The sequence below is a fragment of the Nicotiana attenuata genome, unplaced genomic scaffold (assembly GCF_001879085.1).
Source record: "Nicotiana attenuata strain UT unplaced genomic scaffold, NIATTr2, whole genome shotgun sequence".
Taxonomy (NCBI): Eukaryota; Viridiplantae; Streptophyta; class Magnoliopsida; order Solanales; family Solanaceae; genus Nicotiana; species Nicotiana attenuata.
In genome coordinates this window covers 269653-296498 of record NW_017671035.1, presented here as the reverse complement: position 1 = coordinate 296498, position 26846 = coordinate 269653, and the positions used below count along the sequence as shown (strand labels likewise).

The following is a 26846-nucleotide window of genomic DNA, read 5'->3' as shown; positions in this document are numbered from 1 at the left end:
TAACTCGACAACAGTCGAAGTTACGCACATGGCTAAGGCCATCAACGGTATAATGGCTAAGGCCATCGACGTCGATAAGTCGACTCAGCTCGACTACGATAGCAAATAACTCGACGACAGTCGAAGTTACGCACATGGCTAAGGCCATCAACGTTATAATGGCTAAGCCCATCGACGCTGATAAGTCGACCCAGCTCGACTATGACAGCGAGTAACTCAACGATAGTCGAAGTTGCGCACACGGTTAAGGCCATCAACAATATTAAGGCCGAAAATAAAAGGTACCAAAAGAAAAAAATAACAGCAAAAGTATAACTTCCATTATCATCCAAACATACATGTACAAAAGGACCCATTTACGTCTCTAAAAACAGCAAAACAAAATGAATACAAGTCCTAAGAGGCTTCACCATTCTGTTCACCGCCCCCCGTCGGACCGCCATCTCGTCCGCCGCCGTCCTCGCCCTGATAGGCCGCAGAGATCCAAGAGCCAGATTCTAGATGGTTGACGTCTTCGGAGTTATAACCTGCCCGTTCTGGGGAATCAGAACTATACCCACAAGTTTCACGGGCGACACGGGCTATGCGTCGTTGCTCCTGAACCTCCGCCTCAGTAGCTCGACCCGCAGCTAAGAACTCCTCGAATACGACCAATCTGGCCTCGGCGTACACCCACATATCATGCGCCTCACGATGCGCATCCTCATCAGGACCTGGTGCAGCAGTCCGCTTAAGGACTTCAATCTCAGCCGCCTTGGCATCGAGTTCGGTAGTCATAGCAGAAACCTTGATCCGCAAATCAGCAGCTTCCGCCGCTACCCCACGGCCAACCTCTAACTCTTCTTCCTTAGACTGGAGAAGAGTCTCCAGCTCAATGTTCTGAGCCAGGGCGGTCATCAGCTGCTCGTCGATCTGCTCCAGCTCGGCCACCCTCCGTTTTAGCTGGGCCTCAGACTGCTCCAAACCCTCACGGAAAACCCGAAATTTCGGGTCCTGCTTGAGTAGGTCCGCCAGCGCCTGATGCTTGACGCGGCACTGCCGATATTTCTTTACCACCTTGTTAAAGGTGGCTGCCTTCCTTTGCGCTCGCCGCCCCCTCTCTATCTCCAAGATGAGAGTCTAAAGAAGAGGAAAAAGAGGAAAGGCAAGTCAGTATGCATCAAAATTTACTTTACGGTGCATGAAGAAAATCGAAAAATACCTGCAAGGCCGCACCGGCAACCCTCCGGGATAGTTCCCCGTCGCTAACCCCTTTTAACATTTCACGCTCCGGCCGCACATAGCAGGGTCATATCTGCTGCGGCCTGCTCGTTGTGTTGCAACAGGTTATACCCTCCTAGGATCAGAATTCGGCGGTTGGATCTACCTGCCGTCATCCCCACACGGGCCGAACCCCGCGTTAACACATCTGCATCGGCCTGGGCGGCCTCAGGGCCCACCCTCTCGGTATCGTCGCCCGCTTCTCCAACGGCAGCCGACGAGCCGCTCTCCGGAATGCGTGTTGGGCTGGCGTCGAGAAGCGCTCCCCCTTGGGGAGCGACCTCCCGGAACGGATGGCATCTGCCATAAAAACTGGCCTTGACTCCCGACGCGGCTCACTCGCCCCCTCGTCTTCTGTGGCTATCCCCTTGCCGGTTATCAACCGGCGTCTTTTCCTTTCCGGTGGCTCCTCGCTCTCAGAAGTTTCCTCCACAGCCTGTGGAGATGGCATTAAAGGAGTCGCTTCCCTCGTGGACGCCGCCACGGGCAGCGGTTGAGGAACCTCCGCAGCGCCATCACTGGGCGAGCCACAGGGTATGTATCCATCTTCAGAGTCAGTCCCCGCCCCAGGTGAGGTGACGACGTTCTTCTTCTTCTTCTTCTTCTTCTTAGGGGCGCTCCGACCTGCCAATGCGAATAAGTTAGGTAACAAGAACGTAGGGAACTCCCAAATCGTAGCAAAAGAATTACCTGACGGGCCGTACTGTTGAAGAAATGCAGCCCAGGTACGGCATTCCTTCGCATAAGGTATTATTCTTTCCACCCATGATTTAATGTCATCAGTAGATAGGGGTGGAGAAGCCCTCGCTGCGCATATAAAAAAAAGGAAAAAAGCAAAGAAATTACAATGGTCGTATGGTCAAAAGCGCAAGCAGTCCTGAATTCTACGAGTAGAAATACTTACGTTCTGGATTCCATCTTTCCGGGAACCCTTCGGGATTTGACACCAGGTGCTCCGTCCTGATGTAGAAATATTTACGCCAAAAGCGGCGGTTGGGCTTATCATCGGCTTTAACAACCAAGCCCCTTGTACCACGACTTTTTAACTGCAGCATGGTACCCCTCAAGTGACCAGGGCTGAATAACTTCAAGAGGTGGTGGGCCGAGACGCTGCACTCAGCCCTGGCCGCATAAGTGGTCATAATACGGCACACCTTCAAGGTGTAAGGAGTGAGCTGAGCCGGACACACATTGTAAAAATGGCAAAGCTCCTCCGTCAGAGGGTAGATTGGAAGATTGTAATCGATCAATAACGGGTACTCATAGAATGTGCAGTATCCAGGCCGGTGCACATTGGCATAGTCCGTCCCGGCCGGAACCATTTCCACATGATCCGGAATATGGTGCGTCTCTCGAAGATCATCTAAGTGGGATTGCAATAAAGCGCTGTGCTCCCAGGGAAGGTCTGGGCTTTTAGTTGGAAACTCCTTGCGAACATGCATCTCCTTCGGAAGGACGTTGTCTACACTGAGAGGAACAATGGCCTTCTCCGCCTTTTTCCTTTCACCGCCGGAAGATGGCGGAACCCTAGACGGGGCATTATCTTTAACCTTTTTACTACTCTATCCACGTTTTGCCATGATTATATTACGTAAGAAAGAAGCACCGACGATAGGAAGTGTGGTTTCAACAGAAGTGGGAGAGTCCCTCACGAAATAACGGTTACAGGAAAGGAAGACAAAGGAGTAAATCGAAAAATGCTTTCTGAAGGCTTGAAAGGTTAATCGAATCGAACCTCTCTCCTACTTATAGGGATAAGTTGCGCAGAAATCGAAGAGTCATGATTCAAAACGTGCGCGGTAAACCAAAATGTCACATCACCCTCTGAACCGCCTCGGGGGCAAATATAATAATGACGCATACAGGCGATGACGTCATTCCAAAAAGGAAGCCACGCGTCAGTGGCTCTACAACGTCATATATTTCACCTCATTCATATTGCCGCCCCTGGTCGAGGTCGAATTCTCCTAAGCCGAGGTTCGCATTTCCGCCCATCGAAGACGCCCACCGAATGCGTCTCCAACGAGCGGAGGGACTAACTGTATGGGGTCAAATTTGATCGTCAGCATCCCTACGCCAGAGGGTACGCTCAGTGAGTGTACGCCGACTAACGTAGCGGGTACGACTCGGACGCGGGGACAAAAGCGACATCGTTTAGGACTCGGTGTCTTCACTAGGAGACGTGACCTGTCTTTGTAATTTTTTGATTCTTTCGAGGAAGGTCTCTTATTATATAAAGGAGACCTTCACATTGTAAAAGAGGATTCTGATCTAATACAACTCTCTCATTTTTCTGTCTTTCTCTCTCTATCTCTACCTCAAACGAACATATCTTGTTAAGTTCATATTATCCCTTTGCAATACTAGATCTACAACAATAATATCATCTTTGCATCTCTAGGTTTATTATATTTGATTACGATTTACCCTTTTCTTATTTTTGATTGTTTTCTAGCTTACAAAGTATATTGCTAACTTTTGAGCCAAACAGTAACACTAACAATCCCTTCATTATTAGTTACTTGTCTTACAAATTACATATAACTTTTTTTTTAATTTACTGCATAAACAATTTATGTATTGTAATTTTCGCATGGGCTCATCATACCGATGTGAGAGGGAGAAGCGGGGATCCCTATGTAACTAGCATGACAACCAAATAACCCACTAGAAATCATTTGATTTGCGAACAAAATTATATAACATGTGTAATGCATACATCGTAATATTACAAAATTAATAATTACTGAAATTCATATAACGTATTGTAGTACGTATATACTAGAAAAAATTACCTTTTTACATCCGCCTTTAACCAAATAAAAAGTAGAAGGATGAAACCAACTTTATTTTGGTCATTTTGGATAACTCGTTCAACACATAAAGTAAAATTTATTACGGTGAATTGCTAGTCATTGTAAAAATAACAAAACAATAATGAAATCTCACAGCAATTGTTGTTTACAGTTAAGAATATTCTAAAAGCATTTGAGTAATTAAGGTAATGAAATTATCTTATCAAGGTAAAAATAGTTGTAGTGTCATTATTTTAAGACAGTTTCAACTTAATTAATTAAACACTGGATCGGTATGTGATCGTTGTCAAATGAGAAATATCAAAATTTTCCTACTTTAGGTGAAAAAATAGCGCAAGTCTTCCTTCCCATCACACTGGAGTACTCAGTAGTTCCGATACTCTCCGATCATTACTCAGCAGATCTGAGTCCACCGCCTCCGATCACCGCCCTTTAGCATGGCCTTCTCCTCCCGCCGCGGCGGAGCTGGGTGGGCCCATTCACTCCTCCCCACCACCAAACCATCTCCTTCCCGACAACCTCGTAAATCTCGCAAACGAACCGCCCTCAGAGACTTCCTCCGCTCAAACTTCTTCACCATTGGACTCTCTTTCTCCATCTTCGTCTTCCTTCTCATCATCTACAGCTTCGGAGTTCCTAAACCCCTTCTCTCATCCCATTTCCGGGCTGCCCGAGCCCGATTTCCTCGGCCCAGAAAGCCCAGTTACCGTAAATCTCCAGGAAGCGACGCCGTTTCGGGTGCGGTTGTTGATATTACTACTAAAGGTTTGTATGATAAGATTCAGTTTAAGGATGAAGATGGTGGGGCCTGGAAGCAGGGCTGGAAGGTGACTTACAAAGGGGACGAGTGGGATTCTGAGAAACTGAAAATATTTGTGGTCCCACATTCACATAACGATCCTGGTTGGAAGCTTACGGTTGAGGAATATTATGATAGACAGTCCAAGCACATCCTTGATACCCTTGTTGAAACGCTTCCAAAGGTAATTTCAGTGTCAAGTTTAGTTTAAGAGTAATCAGGCATGGATTTAAGTTATATGCATCGACAATATAATTAATTTTTTACACCATTTGTGTAATTTAACCTGTTATAAGAGGTTATTTACCATTTGTTCTATGTTACCAATCAATGGTGTTAACTAGCGTTACTTGCAGTTACCTTTTAAGTACCGGATTGTGTAAATATATTTTACACCGTCAGTGCATAGGACTTAAACTCATTAGACATTTTAGTGTATGGTGGTTATATGCAGTTATGTGATGGTCTTTTATCATTTGGTTTGAAATGAGATTTGATTTTCCCTGTTTATCTGATCGTTTTAATTGAGCCGATTTAAGTGTGTGCTTAGACAATCATAGTTTTCAAGAACCCCTTTATTAATGTTGGAATGAAACTGGCCCAAATGGAGCAGAATGGTATGTCATATAACATGCCTTAACTAGTTTGGCATTGAGGCATATTAGTAGCGGTAGTTGTTGTTCATTGTTTATCATAGCTGTTGAATTACTGAATAACTTTTTGGTTGTTTAATTCTGTTCCTTCTAGGACTCTCGCCGGAAATTTATATGGGAAGAGATGTCCTATCTGGAGAGATGGTGGAGGGATGCAACAGATGAAAAGAAAGAGGCATTCACCAATCTAGTGAGGAATGGGCAGCTAGAAATTGTTGGAGGTGGTTGGGTGATGAATGATGAGGTAAACCTCCATGAGCGTCACATAGCTTTGAAACAGTAGAACATTAGTTTTACGGCCAAATGAATTCTGAAGTTGATGCTTGAAAATCATTGATTTTCTCTCTCTTGTTGGTTATTTTTGATAGTTCTTTCTGAGCATGAATATATTCAGGACCTGGTAAAATCAGGTCAAGCTTGCGGTTCAAAGAACAAGTTTCCATGGTTTTAATATGACAACTTATTCTGAGGGAGTCATGATTCTTCCTGTAATGCAATTCAAGTGTAATTGCAGTGATAAATAGCTTTTCAGTGCATATATTGGTTCAAATATTTAAAAGGAAATGCCATAATTATTAGAAAAATTCGTTCAAATACAGATATTAAATTGCTTTTGAAGGATTCAAGTTTGTTTTGAATAATCCTGTAAACAGCATTAGGAAATGGAGCTTTTGGCAATCTTATGTCATTACGGTTGACTTACGGCCTTTCATCTTTTCCTTTTTTTGCAGGCTAATTCACATTACTTCGCAATCATTGAACAGGTAAGCAAGATGCTTTTCTTTTAATCTTCACTGCCTTAGATATCTATGCAAATTTGCTGTATCATGCAGTAATGATTGTATCTATAAATGAAAAAGAGGAGATTGTATCTTCCTTTTGGTTGTAGTTGTGGAATTTGCTTATGATTTGTAATTATGACAGATTAGAACACTATTAGAAACCGAGAATATCTTTAATTTAGGGAAGTGCTATGGTGGTTTTTGTCCTCTAAGTATAATTCTAGATTTGTCTTCAATGTTGTTGTGGACCTTGTGGTGAATGCTGATTGTTGGAATACTTGACACATGGAGTAAGTGGTTTATGTCGTTATGCTTTGGTATTTCAGGTAACTCTCAAATGATTAATACTCCCTCCGGTCCACAATAAGTGACCAATTTGCTTTTTTATTTTGGTCCAAAATAAGTGTCCATTTATATAATGAAGAAAAAATTCAATTTGTTTTTCCAAAAATACCCTTATGTACGTATTCCTAAAAAGTCATATACTCCTCACATTTAAGAAGAGAAGTAAGTACTACTATAACTATGGTGCAACATTTAATGAAGGGTAGTTTAGTCACTCTAACTATTTTCGTCTAGAATTTAGTATTTCCTTAATGGGTGTGCCAAAAGCAAATTGGTCACTTATTGTGGACCGGAGGAAGTAATATTAGGAACTGTAAAAAGCTTCTAATTAGTAGTCATTAGATGCATTTTGAAAAGAATAGTGTGAGCATGCTGAATTTGGTACTCCTGTGATTGATAATTAGCTATCTTGAGAAAATCACTGAGATATCTAACACTCATAAAGGCCACATCCTATTTCATTAGAACTGGTATATTTTACTTCATATAACTATCAAAAGATCACGTCTTATATATAAAAGAGTCATAGCTAAATCTTAAAATTCATCCAATATATTTCTCTAGTAAATATGTTATAGGAAATTTCGTCTAGAGTTATTAAATATTGGCTGTAACTGGAATTATCTTGCGTGGAAATTTGTTAAATCGATTTCACTATTTGAGATTATTAACCTAAAGGGGGTATTAATTATTAAAGGTCAACTGAATCTATTTGGTATATGGGTACACATGCGGGATTTCCGCATTGTGAAAGTTTCACATTACGTAGATATTTTGTCGTTTGACTAACAATCAAAAAAAGATTTGATGTCATTTAACTCTAGTTAGTCTGCGAGATTGTTGCAAATTTCTTTGCCAACCTATCTTGATTTAAATTAGATCTACCGATTGGATAAAGTAGTTTTTCTCCCATCCTTGTTTTGCGTGTTTTGGTGCTTATTCTGTTTTCATCTTAATGCATGATGGTCTCTTATTCATATGCTTCTCATTCTGTTATGTACTTCTCTTCAATATTCGCTAATGTAGATCTTGGTTTTTGCATTCATGTTCAGATTACAGAAGGAAATATGTGGTTGAATGAGACTATAGGTGTAATTCCTAAAAATTCTTGGTCTATTGATCCTTTTGGTTATTCACCAACTATGGCATATCTTTTGCGGCGTATGGGTTTCGAGAACATGCTTATACAGAGAACTCATTATGAGTTGAAGAAGGAACTTGCTTTATACCAGAATTTGGAATATGTGTGGCGGCAGAGCTGGGATGCTGAAGAAAGAACTGATATTTTTGTCCATATGATGCCATTTTATTCCTATGATATTCCACATACTTGTGGGCCTGAGCCTGCAATTTGTTGTCAGTTTGACTTTGCTCGAATGTATGGGTTTCCCTATGAACGATGTCCTTGGGGAGAAAATCCTGAAGAGACCACCCCGGAAAATGTGAAGGAAAGAGCACTTAAACTATTAGATCAGTATAGAAAGAAATCAACACTATATCGAACAAATACACTTCTTGTTCCCCTCGGTGATGATTTCCGATATGTCAGTGTTGATGAAGCAGAAGCTCAGTTTCGGAATTACCAACTGCTGTTTGATTATATCAATTCTAACCCTAGCTTGAACGCAGAGGCAAAGTTTGGTACTTTAGATGATTATTTCCGAACGCTGCGTGATGAGGCTGAAAGAATAAACTATTCTCGTCCGCATGAGATTGGTTCTGGTGAGATTGGAGGTTTTCCTTCTCTGTCAGGTGATTTCTTCACTTATGCTGACAGGCAACAGGATTACTGGAGTGGCTATTATGTCTCCAGGCCTTTCTTCAAGGCAGTTGATCGTGTTTTGGAGCATAACCTTCGCAGTGCCGAAATGTTGATGGCTTTCCTATTAGGATACTGCCAGAGAGCACAGTGTGAAAAATTGCCTACTGGATTTTCCTACAAGTTGACTGCAGCGAGAAGGAACTTGGCACTTTTTCAGCATCATGATGGGGTCACTGGTACTGCCAAGGACCATGTGGTGCAGGACTACGGGACACGGATGCACATGGCTCTGCAAGACCTTCAAATTTTTATGTCTAAGGCTATTGAGGTGTTGTTAGGGATCCGCCATGAGAAAAATGACCAACATCCTTCTCAGTTTGAACCAGCACAGGTGAGATCTAAATATGATGCCCAACCAGTGGTTAAAGTCATTAGTGCTCGTGAAGGAACTGTTCAAACTGTGGTCCTTTTTAATCCATCAGAGCAGACAAGAAATGAAGTTGTCATGGTCACTGTTGAGAGGCCGGATGTAACAATCTTGGACTCAAACTGGACATGTATTAAAAGCCAGATATCTCCAGAGTTGTCACATGATAAGGAAAAAACTTTTTCGAGAAGACATCGTGTCTACTGGAAAGCTTCAGTACCTGCCATGGGATTGCAAACGTATTATGTTGCTAATGGATTTGCTGGATGTGAGAAGGCCATACCTGCACAACTTAGAATATTAGTGCCGTCTGGAAATTTCTCCTGCCCTGCACCATACACTTGCTCAAAGTTGGACAGCAATGAAGCAGCAATCCAGAATGAACATCTGACAGTAACCTTCAGTACCAAGTTTGGCTTGTTGCAGAAAGTAAGCCATAGTGATGGTAGACAAAATGTTATAGATGAAGAAATTGATATGTACTCTAGCTCAGGGGGAGCCTACCTGTTCAAACCGGAGGGTGAGGCTGAGCCAATCATACAAGCTGGTGGGATAATGGTTGTCTCGGAGGGCCATTTGGTACAGGAGGTCTATTCTTACCCAATGACAGCATGGGACAAGTCTCCAATTTCCCACAGTACCCGTATATATAATGGTCATAATACCATACAGGAACACATTATTGAGAAGGAGTATCATGTTGAGCTTCTTGGTCATGAATTCAATGACAGGGAATTGATAGTTAGGTACAAGACTGATATCGAGAACAAAAGGATTTTCCATTCTGATCTAAATGGATTCCAGATGAGCCGTAGAGAAACCTATGATAAGATCCCTACACAGGGCAACTATTATCCAATGCCTTCCCTTGCATTTATGCAAGGACCAAGTGGACATCGCTTCTCAGTCCACACTCGGCAGTCTTTGGGTGTTGCAAGTCTCAAGGATGGATGGTTGGAGATAATGCTTGACAGGAGATTGGTAAGGGATGATGGACGTGGTCTAGGCCAAGCAGTGATGGATAACCGCGCAATGAATGTTGTTTTCCATATCCTTTTGGAGTCTAATATTACAGCAGCTGCAAACCACACTACAGGTCCTCATCCTCTACATCCTTCCCTCTTATCACATTTGGTTGGTGCCCACCTAAACTATCCCCTTCATGTATTCATTGCTAAGAAATCTGATGAAATCTCTGTACAGCCGCCCCCTAGGTCCTTTTCTCCCCTGGCAGCTTCTTTACCATGTGACTTGCATATTGTCAACTTCAGGGTTCCTCGCCCTCTCAAGTATGCCCAACAACAACTTGAAGAGCCTAGATTTGTCCTAGTTTTTCAGAGACGTCATTGGGATTCTTCTTACTGTCGAAAGGGCAGGTCAGAATGTTCAAGTGTAGCTGATGTGCCTGTTAATCTGTTTGACATGTTCAAGAGCCTAGCTGTGTTGAATGCAAAGGCTACTTCTTTAAATCTTTTGCATGACGATGCAGAGATGCTTGGTTACAGTGACCATTTTGGAGATGGAGCTCATGACGGGCATGTTCTCATTTCTCCAATGGAGATACAGGCTTATAAATTGGAACTAAGGCCCCACCAGTGAAGGTAGAGCACTTGTATATCTTTTTCCCAACTGAAGCTGAATTAGGCTGGGCTAGTGCAAGGGCCACCACTGCAACTCCTTTTCCAAATTATAACTGGAATCATCTACTGTAATTTGAAAAGATGAAGGTAGAAATTCTGACAGTTTGCCTAGTGGGTTTTTTGACATTGCCAATTGAGCCTGAGGGCTTGGGAAGTTTTCCTGCTGTAACAGCTACTTCAGAAAATATGCAGAGAACTTTACCAAAGCTGCTGGTGTTGACAGTATATCTCATCACATAAAAGGAGAAGTGCATTGCACATGTTTCTCTTCCAGGAATGCGTGCAAGTTTGCGGGATTAGAATGTTCAGGTAATTTTGAATCAGATAGGATAGAAATTGAGGTTGTTTAGAATACAAAGTTTTTTTATTATTATGCTAATGATGGCATTGCTTGTTGTCTAAATGAGTCTTGAAACACAATTGTCTAAGAAGGATTCCTTAGGGAGGTAAATGGCAGCATGCTGGGATGGAAATGTTGTGTTTCTCAATTACATTCTAGCTTACCTTTCATGAACTTGATATCATGTATATTGAGAATATCAGCGCATCTTGTTTATTGATTCGGCAATATTCCACTTCACACAAATATGTAGCAGACGGACTCAACATATAAACATCAAACTTCTAAGATAAATGCTCGTCGAATTTTCCTCCGAGTGCACTGATGAATCCTTGGGGCGGCAAGTGCATAGATATTCATTCTCAGGGATGCTTTTAGAGATTAGTACTTATTTTGTCATGAAATTTTAAACCAACAATCTTAAGGGGTATTATCACTTTTAACACGCGTCAGAAACTATTTACATTCAGCCAAAAAATATATATAATTTTGTATATAACATATAGAATGTATATATACATAAATTATACACTTTTTCTGCTATTATTTTGAGGGCGGTTACAAAGTGTCATTTTTCCAAATCTTAACTTCAAGACCATTCGGGACACGTTTGTCCTGAAAAATTAAACTGAAAAACTGAAATTGAGGACTCATTGGCTAATTCCTCATTCCTAAATAGCAGCACATTAGAGTGGCTACCTGGTGTCATTTCTACGTGTATCTTTAACAAATATGGGCTAGCTATATAACCATTCAACATTAAATTCTTCTATTTCCTATTATGCATGAATTGCTAAGATGATCTCTTAGTCCGTCTGCGCACTGTAATAAACTTGTAATTATATTTGTTGTATATCACATTAATTTTTAAGAAATCTGATGTCGATTTTATAGATTCATCTACGTCTACTATTTTTGGGCAACTTATGGCTCATGTTTTGCTCATTATTTGAATCTGGAAATTACATGCCATAAGTAAGCAGTTCAAATTTAAATGCCATAAGGAGTTCAATCTGCATCTTTTCTTTTGAATTTATCTTTTTAGTATTATCTCACTATATTTTCTACTATTACCTACGGTTAAATTAATGTATCTTAAACGTAACTCATAGTCCAATAGTATCGCAGAAATTAAGCATTTAAGAGTTTGAAGAATTCTAAAACCTCTTAAAAATCGGTAACAGAATGCTTTACACAGAGTCAAATCCCAATCACAATGCAACCTGCCCCTTCTTCTCTTCACACCCCCTCCCCCCCTCCGCCCCCCCTCCCCGAGATCCCAACGAGATTGCATGCAAAACGGAGAAACTAAATGGTAACGGCTGAAACTCCACTTTTTCAGTCATATTTTTCTGCAGAGAGGGCTTAATTCACAAAGGAAAGTAATTTAATTACATCTCTATTCTTTCTAATTTTGGTCTTACATTTATAATCATCGAGATTACCGACGAGCTTCTAATTGGCGCTTTGCATTCCCGCCTCCTTTGCGTGATTAAAGTTTAAATCAGGTGTGTATATGCCTTTACATAACTACACTTTCAACATGTTAAGATATTGTTATTAATTAAACAGTGGTAGATTTAGAACTTCTTAGTACCACTGTGCTGTACACTATTCATTTGCGACGTACGAAGCTGATTAGCACCTAAGATAAATTAATAGGCTTCTGTTTGTTGTCAATTAAACCATCGGTGGTCTACTAACCATTTACGCAATTTCTTATTTTGGTGCCTCTACTTTATATCCATACATTTTTTTAGGAAACGTACGATGTTCAATTTTGTGTGTCATTACTCTGAGTTTGGACCATATATGCACCATTATGCGATAAATGGAGCTTGTAACTTTTTATTATTGTTTAATGCATGCAAGAAAGGAGATGCACTTACACATAATAAAAAGTTGGTAACTCTTATCTATATATCGCAATAAATAAAAGGGCAGTCCAGGGGTCCGGGAAAGGGCCGGAGTATAAGGGTTTATTGTACGCAGCCTACCCTACATTCTTTCTTGCAAGAGGCTGTTTCCAGAACCTGTAACCTCCTGGTCACATGACAGTAACTTTACTAGTTACGCCAAGGCTCCCCTTCTATATATCGCAATAAATGTTTTGTAAAAATGGTGCACATATGGCATTGGCGTCACAAATTTAGATGACTACACATTGGGCTAAATGTGATTAGCTCGCCAGAATATTCGGAAGGTTAAACGTTTTGGTTTTGAACTTGATTTGCTTATGGGGGTTTCTAAGCACTAAGCAAAGGAAAAGTGGAGTCAAAAGGAAAAAGGAAGTGAATTCCATATCACCAAACCACCACCACTTCACTGCCAATTGGAGCAATTTCATTACTCATTCACCACTAAATAAAATTTTTTTAACTCTTTGTTCTTTGTATCTTGGAGATGAAAACCTTTTCTTCTCGATGTTGTCATTGTAGCATCTTTATGTCAACATTCTCTTCTTTTGTTTCTAAAAAGGATATTGCATCACATAGATTAGCTGATGATCTGGATCAAAAAATTGAAGTGACGTGGAGTAGTATTATTGCACTCGTTGCTTTTTTAATTATAAGTATTGGAAATATGTTAGAATGGAGCATAAGGGATGATTTAAAAAGAATTCATTTAGTTGACCTTAGCTAAAGCTAATTTTAAGATTTGGATTTATATTTATTATCGGATCATAAATTAAGGAGTACCCGACTATGTTGTTCCGACACGGGTGTGGATCTAAATTTCGGATTCATTATCACTTTAATTGTAGGATTTTATGATATGGATCAACGCCACATTTGAATGACCAATAATTATTGTGTAATTATGACTTGGTTTTTCCTTGTGATTTTAATTAAGTATTCAGTAGTTTACAAGCCTAAGACCCTAATGACGCGTTTTAGAGCAGTGCAGGCGTGGGACATAGAGGATAGTATCATGTGAAATTTTCAGAAACCACTATAGTTAAATGGCTATAACTTCCTATAGCTACAATATACGTATTTAGTTCCTATAGCTAATATTTTGTTGTTACCCAGCTGTATTCGATGTATTCGCGCTTTTGTATTCAGAAACATAGTCGTATAATTTGCCTAATAAATAGGGAGTACAACTGTATAATAAAGGACAGAGCAATAGCGTGTATCACGGCTAAACGATCTCAACCCAATTAATTCAAACACATCTTATCATGTCATAATTAGAAGATTTTTTCGAACGTTTAACAAAAAAAAAAGAGCATTGTATTTAGCGTCAATGCTCTGATTTTGATTCCTCCCTTCCATGTCTGTTTATTTTGTTAAAGATTTTGTATTTCAATACTTGAACTGATGAATTATACGTGAGTTGAAATTTTTGTGCTTTTAAGTTTTTTGATGTATTTGATTGTTCCTTGTCCATTTTTGTTATACAGCCGGGTAACAACGATTTTGATTGTTCCTTGTCCATGTGAAATTTTTCTCTACCACCACCGGTGGTGGCGGCACAGAGGTGACGAAGGTTGTCGTCTGTTCCTTGTCCATTTTTGTGCTTTTTGGTTTTGCTACTTTGGGTAATGGGGGGATTAACTTAAGGTCCATTAACACGCCCTTTGGTGTCAAATCTCGGTCGGTGGAGGGGTTGCTGGTAATTGAGTCTGAGGGATGGATTGGGCATTAATTGTGGATCTATTGGAGTTGACGGTCTGTGTCTTTAATTCACCTGAATGTGGGAGGGGTTCTAGATAGGGTACTTTATTGTTGGTGGTAACTGTTGAGATTTCCCCATTAGAGATTATCTTAGAGGAATTGGTAGCGGAAGCGTAGGTGAGGGGATTTGGGGAATTAGATGGGCTGACATCCTCCAATTGGGTAGGGGGCCCAGTTGGAGAAACGTGGCTGGCCCCATGAGATCTTGCCACAGATTTGAGGTCTGTGGCCTCGAAACTTAGGCTAGAGGTGGCGTCCTGATCTAGGCGGGCGTGATTAGGGTCAGTGGAGTCATCGGGCCCCGATCCAGCTTTTCGTTTGGTACTTGTATTGGGCTGGGGCCGCGTTGAGGTGGACTGATGACGCGGGGTGGGGCTTAGTTTAATTTTTGGGCCGTTGGGCCTATTTTGGGGTTTTGGGACGGGGCTGACTTTTTTTGAATTGTACCGTACATTTTGAGTTTGAAGGAATTTACCTGAATTTGCATCGAACAAGTTTACCTGAATATGATCACCCTGTGTATTTTGATGTTGGCTAGTTGGCACAGAACCATTTTTATTGTTCAATCTTGCCTGTCCTTGCTTTCTCCTTCGTGGAAGTGTGACAGTTTTCCACTCATTCTCTTCTGTTTGTTCTACATTTTTTCCGGATGTTTTCGGTGTTTCTTAAGGAGTTGTGGTTTGAGAAATCCGGTAGTTGCATCCTATTGAGGTGTGACCAATTCTTCCGCAAGACGTACAAAGCGTCCCTTGTCCTTCATAGATCACTGCTTGTTTATGGTCCCCTATTATGACTGAGGTTTCAACCGGTATTTCTAGGGGAACTTGAATGCAAATGCGAGCATAACGTCCCCTGAGAGTGGAGGAGGTGCATTGGTCAATTTTCAATAACTTACCTAGCTTTCTTTCCACTTTTTCAAGTATGTCTTTATCATAGAACTCTGTTGGCAATTGCGGGGGCGAATCCAGATGGCAGTAGTTGAAAGGGTAGCCTCTTGTGGGACAAACTTAGGTTCCCATTTCCGCACTGACAGGAAGTTTCCTGAGATGAACCATGGTCCTAGGTGAAGTTCCTTAACCATATTCTCTTCTAAGTTGAATTTGGCTATGAAAAGTCTCATCCTAGGTCAATCACGATTAACTGTTCGGATGGTTTCCATAATTCAATCGGTTTAGAGCGAAGATAGTGGTGTGGCATTTTTCGTCTAAAGACCTTGATGATTACGGAGTAGCGCCACGGGAGGTAGATTCGTTGTTTATCATCCTGCGAAAGAGGGATTGAACCTTCAATGTTTTTCCCTTTATCCTTTTCTAGATTCGTGGAAATGTCATTTTCGTAATATTCGGTTTGTTAGGTTGCCGGTTTGTCTAAAAGCATTTCCTAGTAGGAGTGGGTTGGTTGAAGCATTTCAACGTCCATTTGATTGTGTTTGTCCGGAGGTTCCTGCGAGATATGTGTTGTGATTAAGGAAAGGTCTATGTTAGGAAAGGGAAAGAGTTGGGAGAGAAAAAAATAGTCAACTTGTCGATCTCTCAACTAAGCTTATTAAAAAAAAACAGATACATACAACTACATATGAATACATTATTTTTCGAGTATTTGAAATACAATAAAATAAAATAAAGGCTCGAATCATGGAAAAATTGATACACTATTATTAGTGTATGTGTATGTTACAGACAGCCTAAACATACTGACTGTATACAAAACATTTCAAAAGTTCAATATAACCAATGTATAGAATAAAATAAGGCAAGTAAAATGAATACAAATGTAGATTTGGAATCAATTATTCTGGAAGTCCAACAAAATACATTCATGCATTCAGAACCAAAGTTTTGGAAAACTATGAAAAATTAAGTCATAAGTTGAAATACAATCTGGAAAACATAAAACTATTTTTACAAATGTATCCATTTTTGTGATTGCCTAACAAACTTTGCATGTGCTTCATTATCGCTTATTGCATCGGCATATAACTTTCGCACATCATAGTCCCAAAGGAGTGCACCATATCTTTGCTGGAGTAAATTATGATCAAGGACTGTTTGTGGAAATAATCCACATGTGCTCAAATACTTTACATATGCTTGAGTAAATACTCTGATTGAAGTAGGACGGTGTTTAACAAAGAATTTTATTTCATGCATACAAACACCACAAAAGTAAATCATGCTTGAAATACAATAAATACAATTCGGTGGTTACAGTACTTTTAGTATTTTCAAAATATGTGGTTTCTGACTTCAAATACAGATAAATACAAGTATATTTGAATACGTTATTTGCATAGTATCCAAAATACAGTAGAGACAAGAAACAAAGCTTGAATCATAAGAATAGTGATATAGTACTAATAGTGTATTCAAAATAGTTATTTTCTGAATTTACATACAGATAAATACAACTATATACACAACCAAAAAAACCCTGTACGAATTAAATTCATTGTATGAGGACAAACACCCATATATCTTCAAACATGTAATGTATAAAAAAAACAAAAAATTTACATCTATGAATATATAAAAAAGATAGATTATGAAATACGCAATATACATGTATGCAAAAATTAAAAAAAAAAAATACATCACCTTCTCTTTCCGTGTTTTCGAGCTACTTCCTTTAGCGACATGTTTTCCCTTGCCGCCGGAAGCAACATCGCTAATTTTTCTTCTCCTTTCTACATTTGTGTTGTGTACCAAACCTTAGAAACATTAGCAATTGTGGCTCTTTTCAAACATTTTGCATCTTCAACTTGTTTCATAGGGTTATTTCGTAGTTTGGTTCGCCTATCGGCTTCCATGGTTGCTACAGAACCTACAAATACAACCTCCTCTTGAGTGATGCGTAAATCATAAGATGGCCAATCAAAATTGAGAATTTTAGTGGGTATACCTCATGTAACCCTCTTTGGCATGCTTAAATCGGCCATTAATGTCGAAAATTAAAGTTTCTTCTCACAACCCTAATAATGGCGAAAATTAAAGGAGAGTAAAGAGAAAAAAAAATAATGGTAGGGAAGTAAGAAATAACTACCCAAAAGATTTACTAATTTGTGTGGAACCGCGATTTGTAGGAGCAAAATCATGGTGGATTCATGGAGAGAAATTCGCGCTTGAATTTGATTTGAGAATCTTGATGAGAGAAAGAGAAAATCGTGTGCTAACTGAAGGAGGAAAGAGAACGTAACTGGCATTGTTCACGTCTACACTGTAATATGATAGTACAAGAGAGGGGGGGGGTGAATTATCGATTTTTCTTTTTGCATTCTAAGTAATTGACTAGTTTACCAATTAGTCGAGTGAAAGACTGGTATAGATGTATATATACTTCATGGGGCCTTCTTGATTGACGTGAATCTTGAGAGATTACAGACCCAAGGGAGTTGATCCTTGAAAGGAATCGTAGACTGATTCTTTCCAAGAATAATGTGAAGCTTCCGTTGATTTGCCTTAACTTGTGGCCTTGATAGACTTTTCTTCCGCTACACAAGTCCTTCTGTTATTTGAGCAATCAAAGTTGAATCGCTTGATTTTGGGCTTTAACGGTCTACCTTTGATAGAGGAATCTCCAGTGCATAGCTTCGCTCTTGTTTTCTTTTAATCTGGGACTTCCTATAATATCCTCTGTCAATCTTCTATTAAATCCTTGATTGATTCTTCTTTCAAATTTCGCTGTTCTTTCTTTTTCGTCTCTAATCTTTGGTATTTTTCCTTTCCTTTGCTTCTGGAGTGTCAATCATTCTCCTTCATTACTTGCTTCTAATGACAAATCTTTTCCTTAATTCTTTTACTTCTTCCTTTCTCGACTTCTTCCATACTTAAATGATAGAGCTTCTTGACTCCTTTGTTTTATCCCTCGTGATCCTTCACCATAATAGTGTGTTATTTTTCATCATTGAAACTTATATTTAACGTAATATACATAATAGATGTGTATTTTGCTATATAATATAAAAGGTAGATATAAGTAATAATATTTTGAAAGTGTTGTGGTCTATAATAAATAGGGTGCAATAGTTAGTTACTACAATCATTCAGGAACAATCAAATACATCAAGAAACCTAAAAACACAAAAAATTTCAACTCACGTATAATTTATCAGTTCAAGTATCTAAATACAAAATCTTTAACAAAATAAACAAGGCCAAATACATCGACAGCCCCTTAAAGTTGTCCACACTTTTCACTTAGACACTTTATCTTAACGCTGCTCCATTTGAATACTTAACCAGGCCTTTACTGTATCGTTTGGACACAAAATTCGTAGGCAGCCACACACAAAAGGTGCGTGTAATTCACACACCACAATAACGAATAAGCCGAGGACATATGGATGTAACTTAATCAAATTTAAAAAAAAAATGAGAACCCCACCCCACTGTCGTCATCTTCCCCAATGATTCCTCCTCGTCGGAAAATCAATTTCCGGCCATCGCTTTTCCTGCTCTTTCTTGTTCTCCAGAAATTTAATTTCTTTTTCTTCTTTTTATTCATTCTTCCTTTCTAGGTTAAAACTATTAAGAGTTTTGCAACCAAAATGACTGGAGAAAAAATTTCTGGTGAAGAAAATCAGCTATTTATGCAAATCAGTTGTTGTAATAGCAGAAGCAGAAGCAGAAAAAGAAAGAGCATAATAGCCCCTTTTTACAGAGATAAAGGAGTGCTGCTGAGATGGTTCAATATTTTCCTTTTATTGTTCTTCTTTTCTCAAAGCATTGTTGATTTTAATAATGGAGAAATCATGGACATGGTAGAGAGGGGCGACCATCCTTTACTGAAAATCCTTGAGGCTCAGATCTGTGTAAAATGGGGCAAAGAGAAGACAACAACGCCATGGCCGCTGCTGCCGATCACCGCCTGTCGGCGTCGAATCTTCACGCGAAACCCCGCCCATCACAACATAAGAGGAACCAAAAATACCTTCTTCTTAATGACCAATCAAACAAAAACAACCTTTGAGCATTCAAAAGTTTCTTGTTAATTTGCTGCAATAGGAACAAATTTCTGGGTGTTAGTTTGTTTATCCAGTGCACCAAACAAGTTAAGCACATACTCGACATTGCCCCGGAATAAATTTGTGCCGACAAAATTCACCTGCGAACCATTTGGTCTCATCGCAAAGCTTTCAGATCTGAAGGATTTTTGGAAGATCCACCCGGAAAAAAAAAATTCGGCAAAAATATTCATTTTCCGGCAAGAATTATGAAAGGTTTGTTTTTCAGATCATTTTCACGCGCTTGAAAAGTGTGAGAGATACTTGCTTTGCCATGTCAGCATATTGTGTCTGAACGATACACTAAAGGCCTGATTAAAGTATTCAAATGGAACAGAGTTAAGATAAAGTGTCTAAGTGAAAAAGTGTGGACAACTTTAAGGGGCCGTCGATGTATTTGGCCAATAAACAAACATGGAAGGGAGGAAATCAGAGCATTGACGCTGAATACAATGCTACTATGTTTTTTTGTTAAACGTCCGAAAAATCTTCTAATTATGGCATGATAATGAGACGTGTTTTAATTGATTGAGTTGAGATCGTTTAGGAGTGATACACGCGTATTGATTGTTCTGTCTATTATTATACAGTAGTACTTCCTATTTATTAGGCGAATTACACGACTATATTCATGAATACAGTAACGCGAATGCATCGAATACAGCTTGGTAAGTAAATACCTATATTGTACCTATAGGAAGTTAATAATCACTTTAACTATAGTAATTTCTGAAAATTTCTCTATCACTAATAGGTTTGGACTATTACACTCCGGTACTACTTAATTTCACTAACATGTGCTTTAATACAGTGTGCATTTTTTTAAAATTGAATATGAGTTCTCTCCTCTGTCATAGTTTTAAGTTTTAATGCATGCTGCGTGGTAATGTCTATCAGTTTGTTCCAATGAACACTCACAAGCTGCACATTTTACCTACTTGATGCCTTGCGTGGTTTTGGTCTCATTCAGCACCTAAGGCACACAAATCTAAGTTTGGGGTAACGGTGCTGTAAAGCATCAATAGTACTTTTCTACTTGAGGAAACTTTTTTTTTTCTTCTAAAACTTTTACATAGTAAAAATAAATTCAATCTCTTCCTTAGTTGGCCTTCGTAACACTAATTTCTTTTAGGTTTTTATGTTCATCTCTCGTATTTTCATTATATTTAAAAATAAATTCTGCAGAAAGCCAATCTTCTTCGTTTCTTTTTGAACGTTTTGTTATGTTCCCAAAACACAATTTTCAGAAAAAAAAAAAAAAAACTTAAAATTTTCAATTTAGGGAGAAAAAAAGAAAGAAAAACACACATACGAAAAAGGATTGTTCTTAGGATTAAACCATAATCTATTTGTAAAGAAAACGCCAAATTCCGTTAAACTCGAAGTTATAGCAGTCACGTTTCCTGTTTATACTTGAATAGATTAATTTGATTATATATTTTGGACGGTTTTGTCCGTAACTGAAATAAAAGTGATTGTTTCTGTATTTATCCAATTTGCAGTAAGTAGTAAATATATGTTTCTGAACCATATTACCTGGCAAGTTTTAAGGTAATCCAAGTGGTTGCAACTGCCATATGTCAAGCAACAGTAAGCATTAATATGCAACATCATGAAACTAACATACGTTTGGGAGTCAGAAATGTTATGAGCTTTTTTGCATGAAGACACAAATAAAAGTATCTAAAATTAAACCGACGTGACGACACTACCAACTTAAAACGTGGAATGCTGTATAATGCATGCTTTTTAGACTTAAAATCATTCCTCAACAACTTTGCCAAAAGGAAATTTAGTGATTGTCCAATTTTTAAGTACTCTTTTTAGAAAAGATTATCTTACCTCTCAAAGTAACTTCTTTCATTTTATTATTATTATTATTATAACGATGATCTTTGAATCAACTTATATGTATTTCGAATATTATAGATTTTTCTTATCGATATAGGTATGACAAAATTCTTTATATTGACAATATCGGGGTCAATTTCCATTCATTTCGAGTACTATTTAACAAATATTTAGTATTGGTATCTCTTATCAACGTGCGACAAAAAATCATAACCTTTTTTCCCCCCTATGCTAGATATCATACACTTGAGTGCTTTTGGTCTAGTGTTCCATAATACGTCTCTAAAAAAGTTGATTCTCTTACTTACTGAGAGAGACTTACCTTCTTTTTCTACTTATAAATCACTGTGGCCTTGTTGGAATTGAGCCAATCTAAATATAAAGACATTATTTGAGTACGGCACTATATTAATACTGTGTGTTTGTTTGTGCAGCACTGACTGAAATACTAAGAGCAGATCGATGAAAGCAACAATAACATATTATTAACCTCGCTCTCCTCTCCCATCCCTCCTTTTGTTTCAACTTATAAGTTCATTCTTTCTAAATCACCTCATGGCTAGCGGACAAAGTCGATCAAGTCTCAACAAACCATGTATTCTCCTCATAGGTAATTTAATCTTCAGTTTGTTCCTAGATTTTAATCTCCTCTTGCTTTCGTAATTCTAGTAAAGTTGCTGCCATGTGATCATGAGGTCACTGGTTCAAGCCGTGGAAATAGCCTTTTTGCAGAAATGCCAATAGACCCTTGTGGTTCGGTACTTTTTTGGACCCGCACGTAGCGAGAGCTTAGTGCACCGGGCTGCCTTTTTGCTTCGGAATTCTCGCAATAAACTTGTCTTTCATTCTAGCATATTTACATGGACGTGTTTTGAACTGGGCAGTGATAGCGGGAATGGAGAGGTTTGCATTCAAAGGGGTGGCGTCAAACTTAGTGACATATCTAACAGATGTGGCTAAAATGAGTAATTCAGCGGCGGCAAAGAAGGTTAACAATTGGTGTGGTATTACGTCTATGCTCCCACTCCTTGTTGCTCCATTAGCTGATTCTTATTTGGACCGTTACACCACTGTACTGGCTTCTTCCTCTCTTTATGTTGCGGTAAGTACTTTCCTTTCTTTACCTTTCTACAGCACAATCATCCGTAAAAACTTACTCACCCCGGGTAGTAGGGGCGAAGCCAGGTCCTAGTGGCCACCCTTCGTTCAAAAATTAAATTACATTGTGTATATAGGTAAAATATATTAGGTTTTAGAGTACTTTTTACTTTTTCTTTAGTGTGGGGCAAATGGTGCCCTCTACTTCTACTTCTAACTAAAGCCGAACAACCGGCATTGCAAGCAAATAGTAAGCTCCGCCCGTTTGAGCCGGAAAGCGTACCGGTTATTTGAGTCGCGAAAGGGCTGCGTATATGCTTTTATAACATTAACATATATTGAACACTCTTTATCGGAATATTTTTTCACTTCTTTCAAGTCTGAGCACCGTTAGAAAAATTTCTGACTTCGTCACGATCGATATTTATACCTCTGATTAAAGTAAAGAAGATAAGTTTTTCTAGGTCCAACTTGGAATAGAGTTACATGGTTCGAAGGGTTCAATTGAATACCCTTGTGCAATAGAGACTATGAACAAACATAACTTAAAAAATTTTGTGTAATAAAGTGTTTAGTTCTTGATTATACGGAGGAAACTTCTAGTCTAACACGAGTCTAAAATTGTGTTAGGTTGCCAGTTCGAATCTCATAAAACGTGATATTCTTGTAATTGTTTATCCTCTTATTATAATTTTTAGTTTCTCTTCTATATGTCCATTAATTTTTTAAAAATCCAATCTCAGAGATAAATAAAGTAGATATTTCTCAAACTAATTGCACTCCTTCAAACTATATGTTAGGAGCTATCCTGGCTATACCTAATGTAGTATATTCTTTTATTAGGGAACTAGTGTCTATGTCAATTAAATTAGGTGTAATATTTTTTTTTTTTTGTCAAAGACGGGAAAAATTTTTGATCTTCGAAAAGATTACTTTTTGCCACTATGCTGATTCTGTTGCGTATTTGGGTGTGACTAGTGTTGAATTAGTGGATTATCTACACGTAAATCATTAGCAAAAGCCACGGTGGACCGTGGACGTGCAGCCTGAGTCATCACCCACCCTTTTTCATCTGTAGAGCGCAATAACGTTGCATTATAACCTAAATCTTGCACGTAATAAAATGTATCTTTATCAAAGTTTTTTTTAAAGTATTTATACAGTTTTAAGTTTCTTTTTGTCAACTCATTTACGTACATTATTGCTGCTTCAGGTGTGACTTATTGTATCAGCGCATTTATTATGTCTGCTCAGTGCATAATACATAAAGATTTAATTTTGCCACTTCTCAGTTTTCATTTTTCTTAGAATAATTACTGTTACGTACCTCAGTGCTTGATTATTCTTGAATACTTACAGTTTAGTACCGCTGGCTGGCGGTTAGTGAAAGACATTTAACATTAACAAATACTACAAAAGTTGCAGTTTCCTAGTTGCATATGACCAACAGATTAGTACTACTATTATATTATAGTGTCATCTAAAAGGAGATATTAACAATAACTCTCTTTGACAATTAAACAATCAGGGTCTTTTAGCTTTGACATCATTGGCATTACAATGGCCATGGACTAATTCAGCTGACAAATCTGGCTTCTGTTCATCCTTATCGTGGTCTCTGAATTTAATTTCACTTGGCCAAGCCGGTTACAACCCGTCCTTGCAAGCTTTCGGAGCAGACCAATTTGACGATGATGAAGAATTGCCGAGTAGTAAAAATGATCAAAGCTCAAAGAAGAAAAGTTCCTTCTTCCAATGGTGGTATTTTGGTATATGTTGTGGCAGCCTGCTCGGCGTATCAATCATGTCGTATATACAGGACACATTAGGATGGGGCTTAGGTTTCGCCATTCCTTCAATTGCAATGGCTATATCAGTTATAGTCTTCAGATTTGGGAATCGATTTTATACACACAAAGATGGAGAAATTATTCATATCAAGTCATTGGGAGATCATATAGTTAAAGCTGTTAAAGCAGCTACCTCAAGATTGACCTGTGGTGAGATTGCTGTTCCAACATATACTAACAAGTCAAATGTCGTTGAGATCGAGTAAGTATTTCTTTATATATTTTGTTTGCAAGTTTAAAATTCTACGCACTTACAATACAAAATATATAAATTTCTTGGCCGAGTGACCAGTGGCAGAGCCACCTTATAAGAAGGGGTGTCAAATGACATCCCTTTGTGGGAAAAATACACTGTGTAGGTAGGTAAAATATTTTTATATGTATATATATTATGTATTGACTCCCCTTAATTTCTTGGTATGTTTACTTTTATATATTTTGACACCTTTTAACGAAAATTCCGGTTCCGCCACTGTAAATGACGCTCATTATGGCTGATTTTTGTTCATAGACTTGAAGATAGACCGCTCTGCCAACAAGATTCAGGGAGCAAAGATGGCGCGGACAAAAAATCGGAGAATGGGATCAATTTTGTTAAAATTTTAAAAGTAGTACTGCCTCTACTGCCAGTGTGGACTCTACTTCTGATGTTTGCAGTCATTTTTCAACAGCCTGCAACATTCTTTACTAAACAAGGTGTGACAATGAAGAGAAACATAGGAAGTAATTTCCGAATTCCACCAGCTGCACTTCAGAGTTCAATCACCATATCTATAATTCTGCTTATGCCACTGTACGACACGTTCTTCATCCCCTTCGTTCGTGTTTTCACACAAAACGAGAAAGGTATCACTGTGATGCAAAGAATGGGAGTAGGGATGTTCCTTTCAGTAATAGCAATGATAATTGCAGCTGTTACTGAAAGAAAAAGACTCGATATCAGCAGAAATTTGGTAACTTCTTCAGAAACTGTGCCAATGAGTATATTTTGGTTGCTCCCTCAATACATTCTGTTGGGAATTTCAGATATATTCACAGTTGTTGGAATGCAAGAGTTCTTTTATTCTGAAGTTCCAACAAATATGAGAACTTTAGGCATTGCTCTATATACTAGTGTTTTCGGGTGTGGTAGTTTTTTCAGCTCATTCCTTATATCCGTGATCGAAAATTTGACAAGTACAAGAGGAGCAAAGCAGAATTGGTTCTCTGATGACATGAGAAAAGCCCGTTTTGACAACTATTATTGGTTTCTGGCTTTGTCAAGTGCAGCGAGTTTTCTATTTTTCATGGTTTTCTGTCGATTTTACACAAGTAGGACTATAGTTGATTAGAACAGGTAGTGACTGTAAGTTGACAGATAGCTCGTTATTGTCGAATGATGTATTTTGTGATGTGAGTGGCATAATGACATTCATTTCTAGGAGAAATCGAAGGTTCTGCACTTATTGTAAATCATCAAAGATTGTACATAAATTAAGATAAATTTTGGAGTTCTTATTGACTGTGACATTCTTTTTTTTCCTTCTGAAAGGACTCTTATCTGTCATGACTCGCATGGGGGCACAGTCCAAACTAATCTAAAGCAAATATACTTAATAGCCCGTTTAGCTATGTAAAAATTAGCTTATTTTGAGAAGTACTTTTTTTCAAAAGTGCTTTTCTCAAAAGTACTTTTGGTGAGAAGCAATTTGTATCTGGCTAATTAGTTTGAAAAGCATTTCTGAGCAGCAATTAGTGTTTGGTCAAGCTTTAAAAAACTGCTTCTAAGTGTATCTTTCTCAAAAGTGCTTCTCAAAAAAGTACTTTTGGAAAGAAACTACTTTTTTCTGCTTCTCCAAAACTGCTTGTGCTTCTCCTCAAAAGCACTTTTTTCCCTTTCAAAAGCTTGGCCAAACACCTGAATTTTTGGCCAAAAGTGCTTTTGGCCAAAAAACAAAGCACTTTTGACCAAAAAGAAGCTTGGCCAAATAGGCTATTAGTCACTTCAAAAAAAACGCTAGTTTACTGCTCCCACTATAATAAAAAGGTTTGATTTGGTAAGAATATTAAAAAAACAAACAAGCAAATAAGAAGGTAAAAATTGCACGGGGCGACCATTTAACCTATACCCATTTTTTATAAAACTTCTAACTTGTACCCACTTTTTAAATAACTTCAGCTCCCTTTCTCCTCCTCCTCCTTCTCCTCCTTCCTTTTCTTCTTCTTCTTCTTTTTAAATTCCGTACTTTTAATGGAAATTTCTTCTTTCCCATTTCCCACTCCAGAGGATTATCTTTCAAATTTCTTCAGTTTTTTTCAAGATTTTTGACTTTCCTTCTACTGATAATGCTACTGCTTCAGGAGTATGGAAAGGAACAAATGGAGGAGAGGTTATATCCTTCAGTGGTTGCGACGATCATCAAAACTCTCCAGAAACATTAATTCTTTTTTTTTCCATCTTAAGTTTTGATCTTTCTTTCAAATAAATAGAGTTAATCAACCTAAGCAAGCTAATTATGACTTATAATTGATGAACAGAATTTGTCCAAGGTTACTTCAACTGGT

General features: G+C 38.5%; 2 protein-coding genes across 3 annotated transcripts; both read left to right on the top strand.

Annotated features, from left to right (window-relative positions):
- Nucleotides 1-4346: 4346 nt before the first annotated feature.
- Nucleotides 4347-11042, top strand: LOC109205422 (alpha-mannosidase 2). The gene is made up of 4 exons (XM_019368132.1): nt 4347-5059; nt 5623-5772; nt 6260-6292; nt 7708-11042. The coding sequence occupies exons 1-4, from the start codon at nt 4514-4516 to the stop codon at nt 10441-10443; spliced, it is 3465 nt and encodes a 1154-aa protein (XP_019223677.1). The 5' UTR covers nt 4347-4513; the 3' UTR covers nt 10444-11042.
- A 1245-nt stretch (nt 11043-12287) lies between these two features.
- On the top strand, nt 12288-25811 carry LOC109205421 (protein NRT1/ PTR FAMILY 5.8-like). 2 transcript variants are annotated; one of them, XM_019368131.1, is made up of 5 exons: nt 12288-12332; nt 21789-21964; nt 22239-22456; nt 23981-24504; nt 24814-25811. In XM_019368131.1, exons 2-5 carry the CDS (start codon nt 21910-21912, stop codon nt 25631-25633), a joined length of 1617 nt encoding a protein of 538 aa, XP_019223676.1. In that variant the 5' UTR covers nt 12288-12332; nt 21789-21909; the 3' UTR covers nt 25634-25811. The 2 variants fall into 2 exon arrangements, with proteins under 2 accessions (XP_019223676.1, XP_019223675.1); XM_019368130.1 differs by lacking the exon at nt 12288-12332 and having other exon boundaries at nt 21538-21964.
- The last annotated feature ends 1035 nt before the right edge of the window (nt 25812-26846 follow it).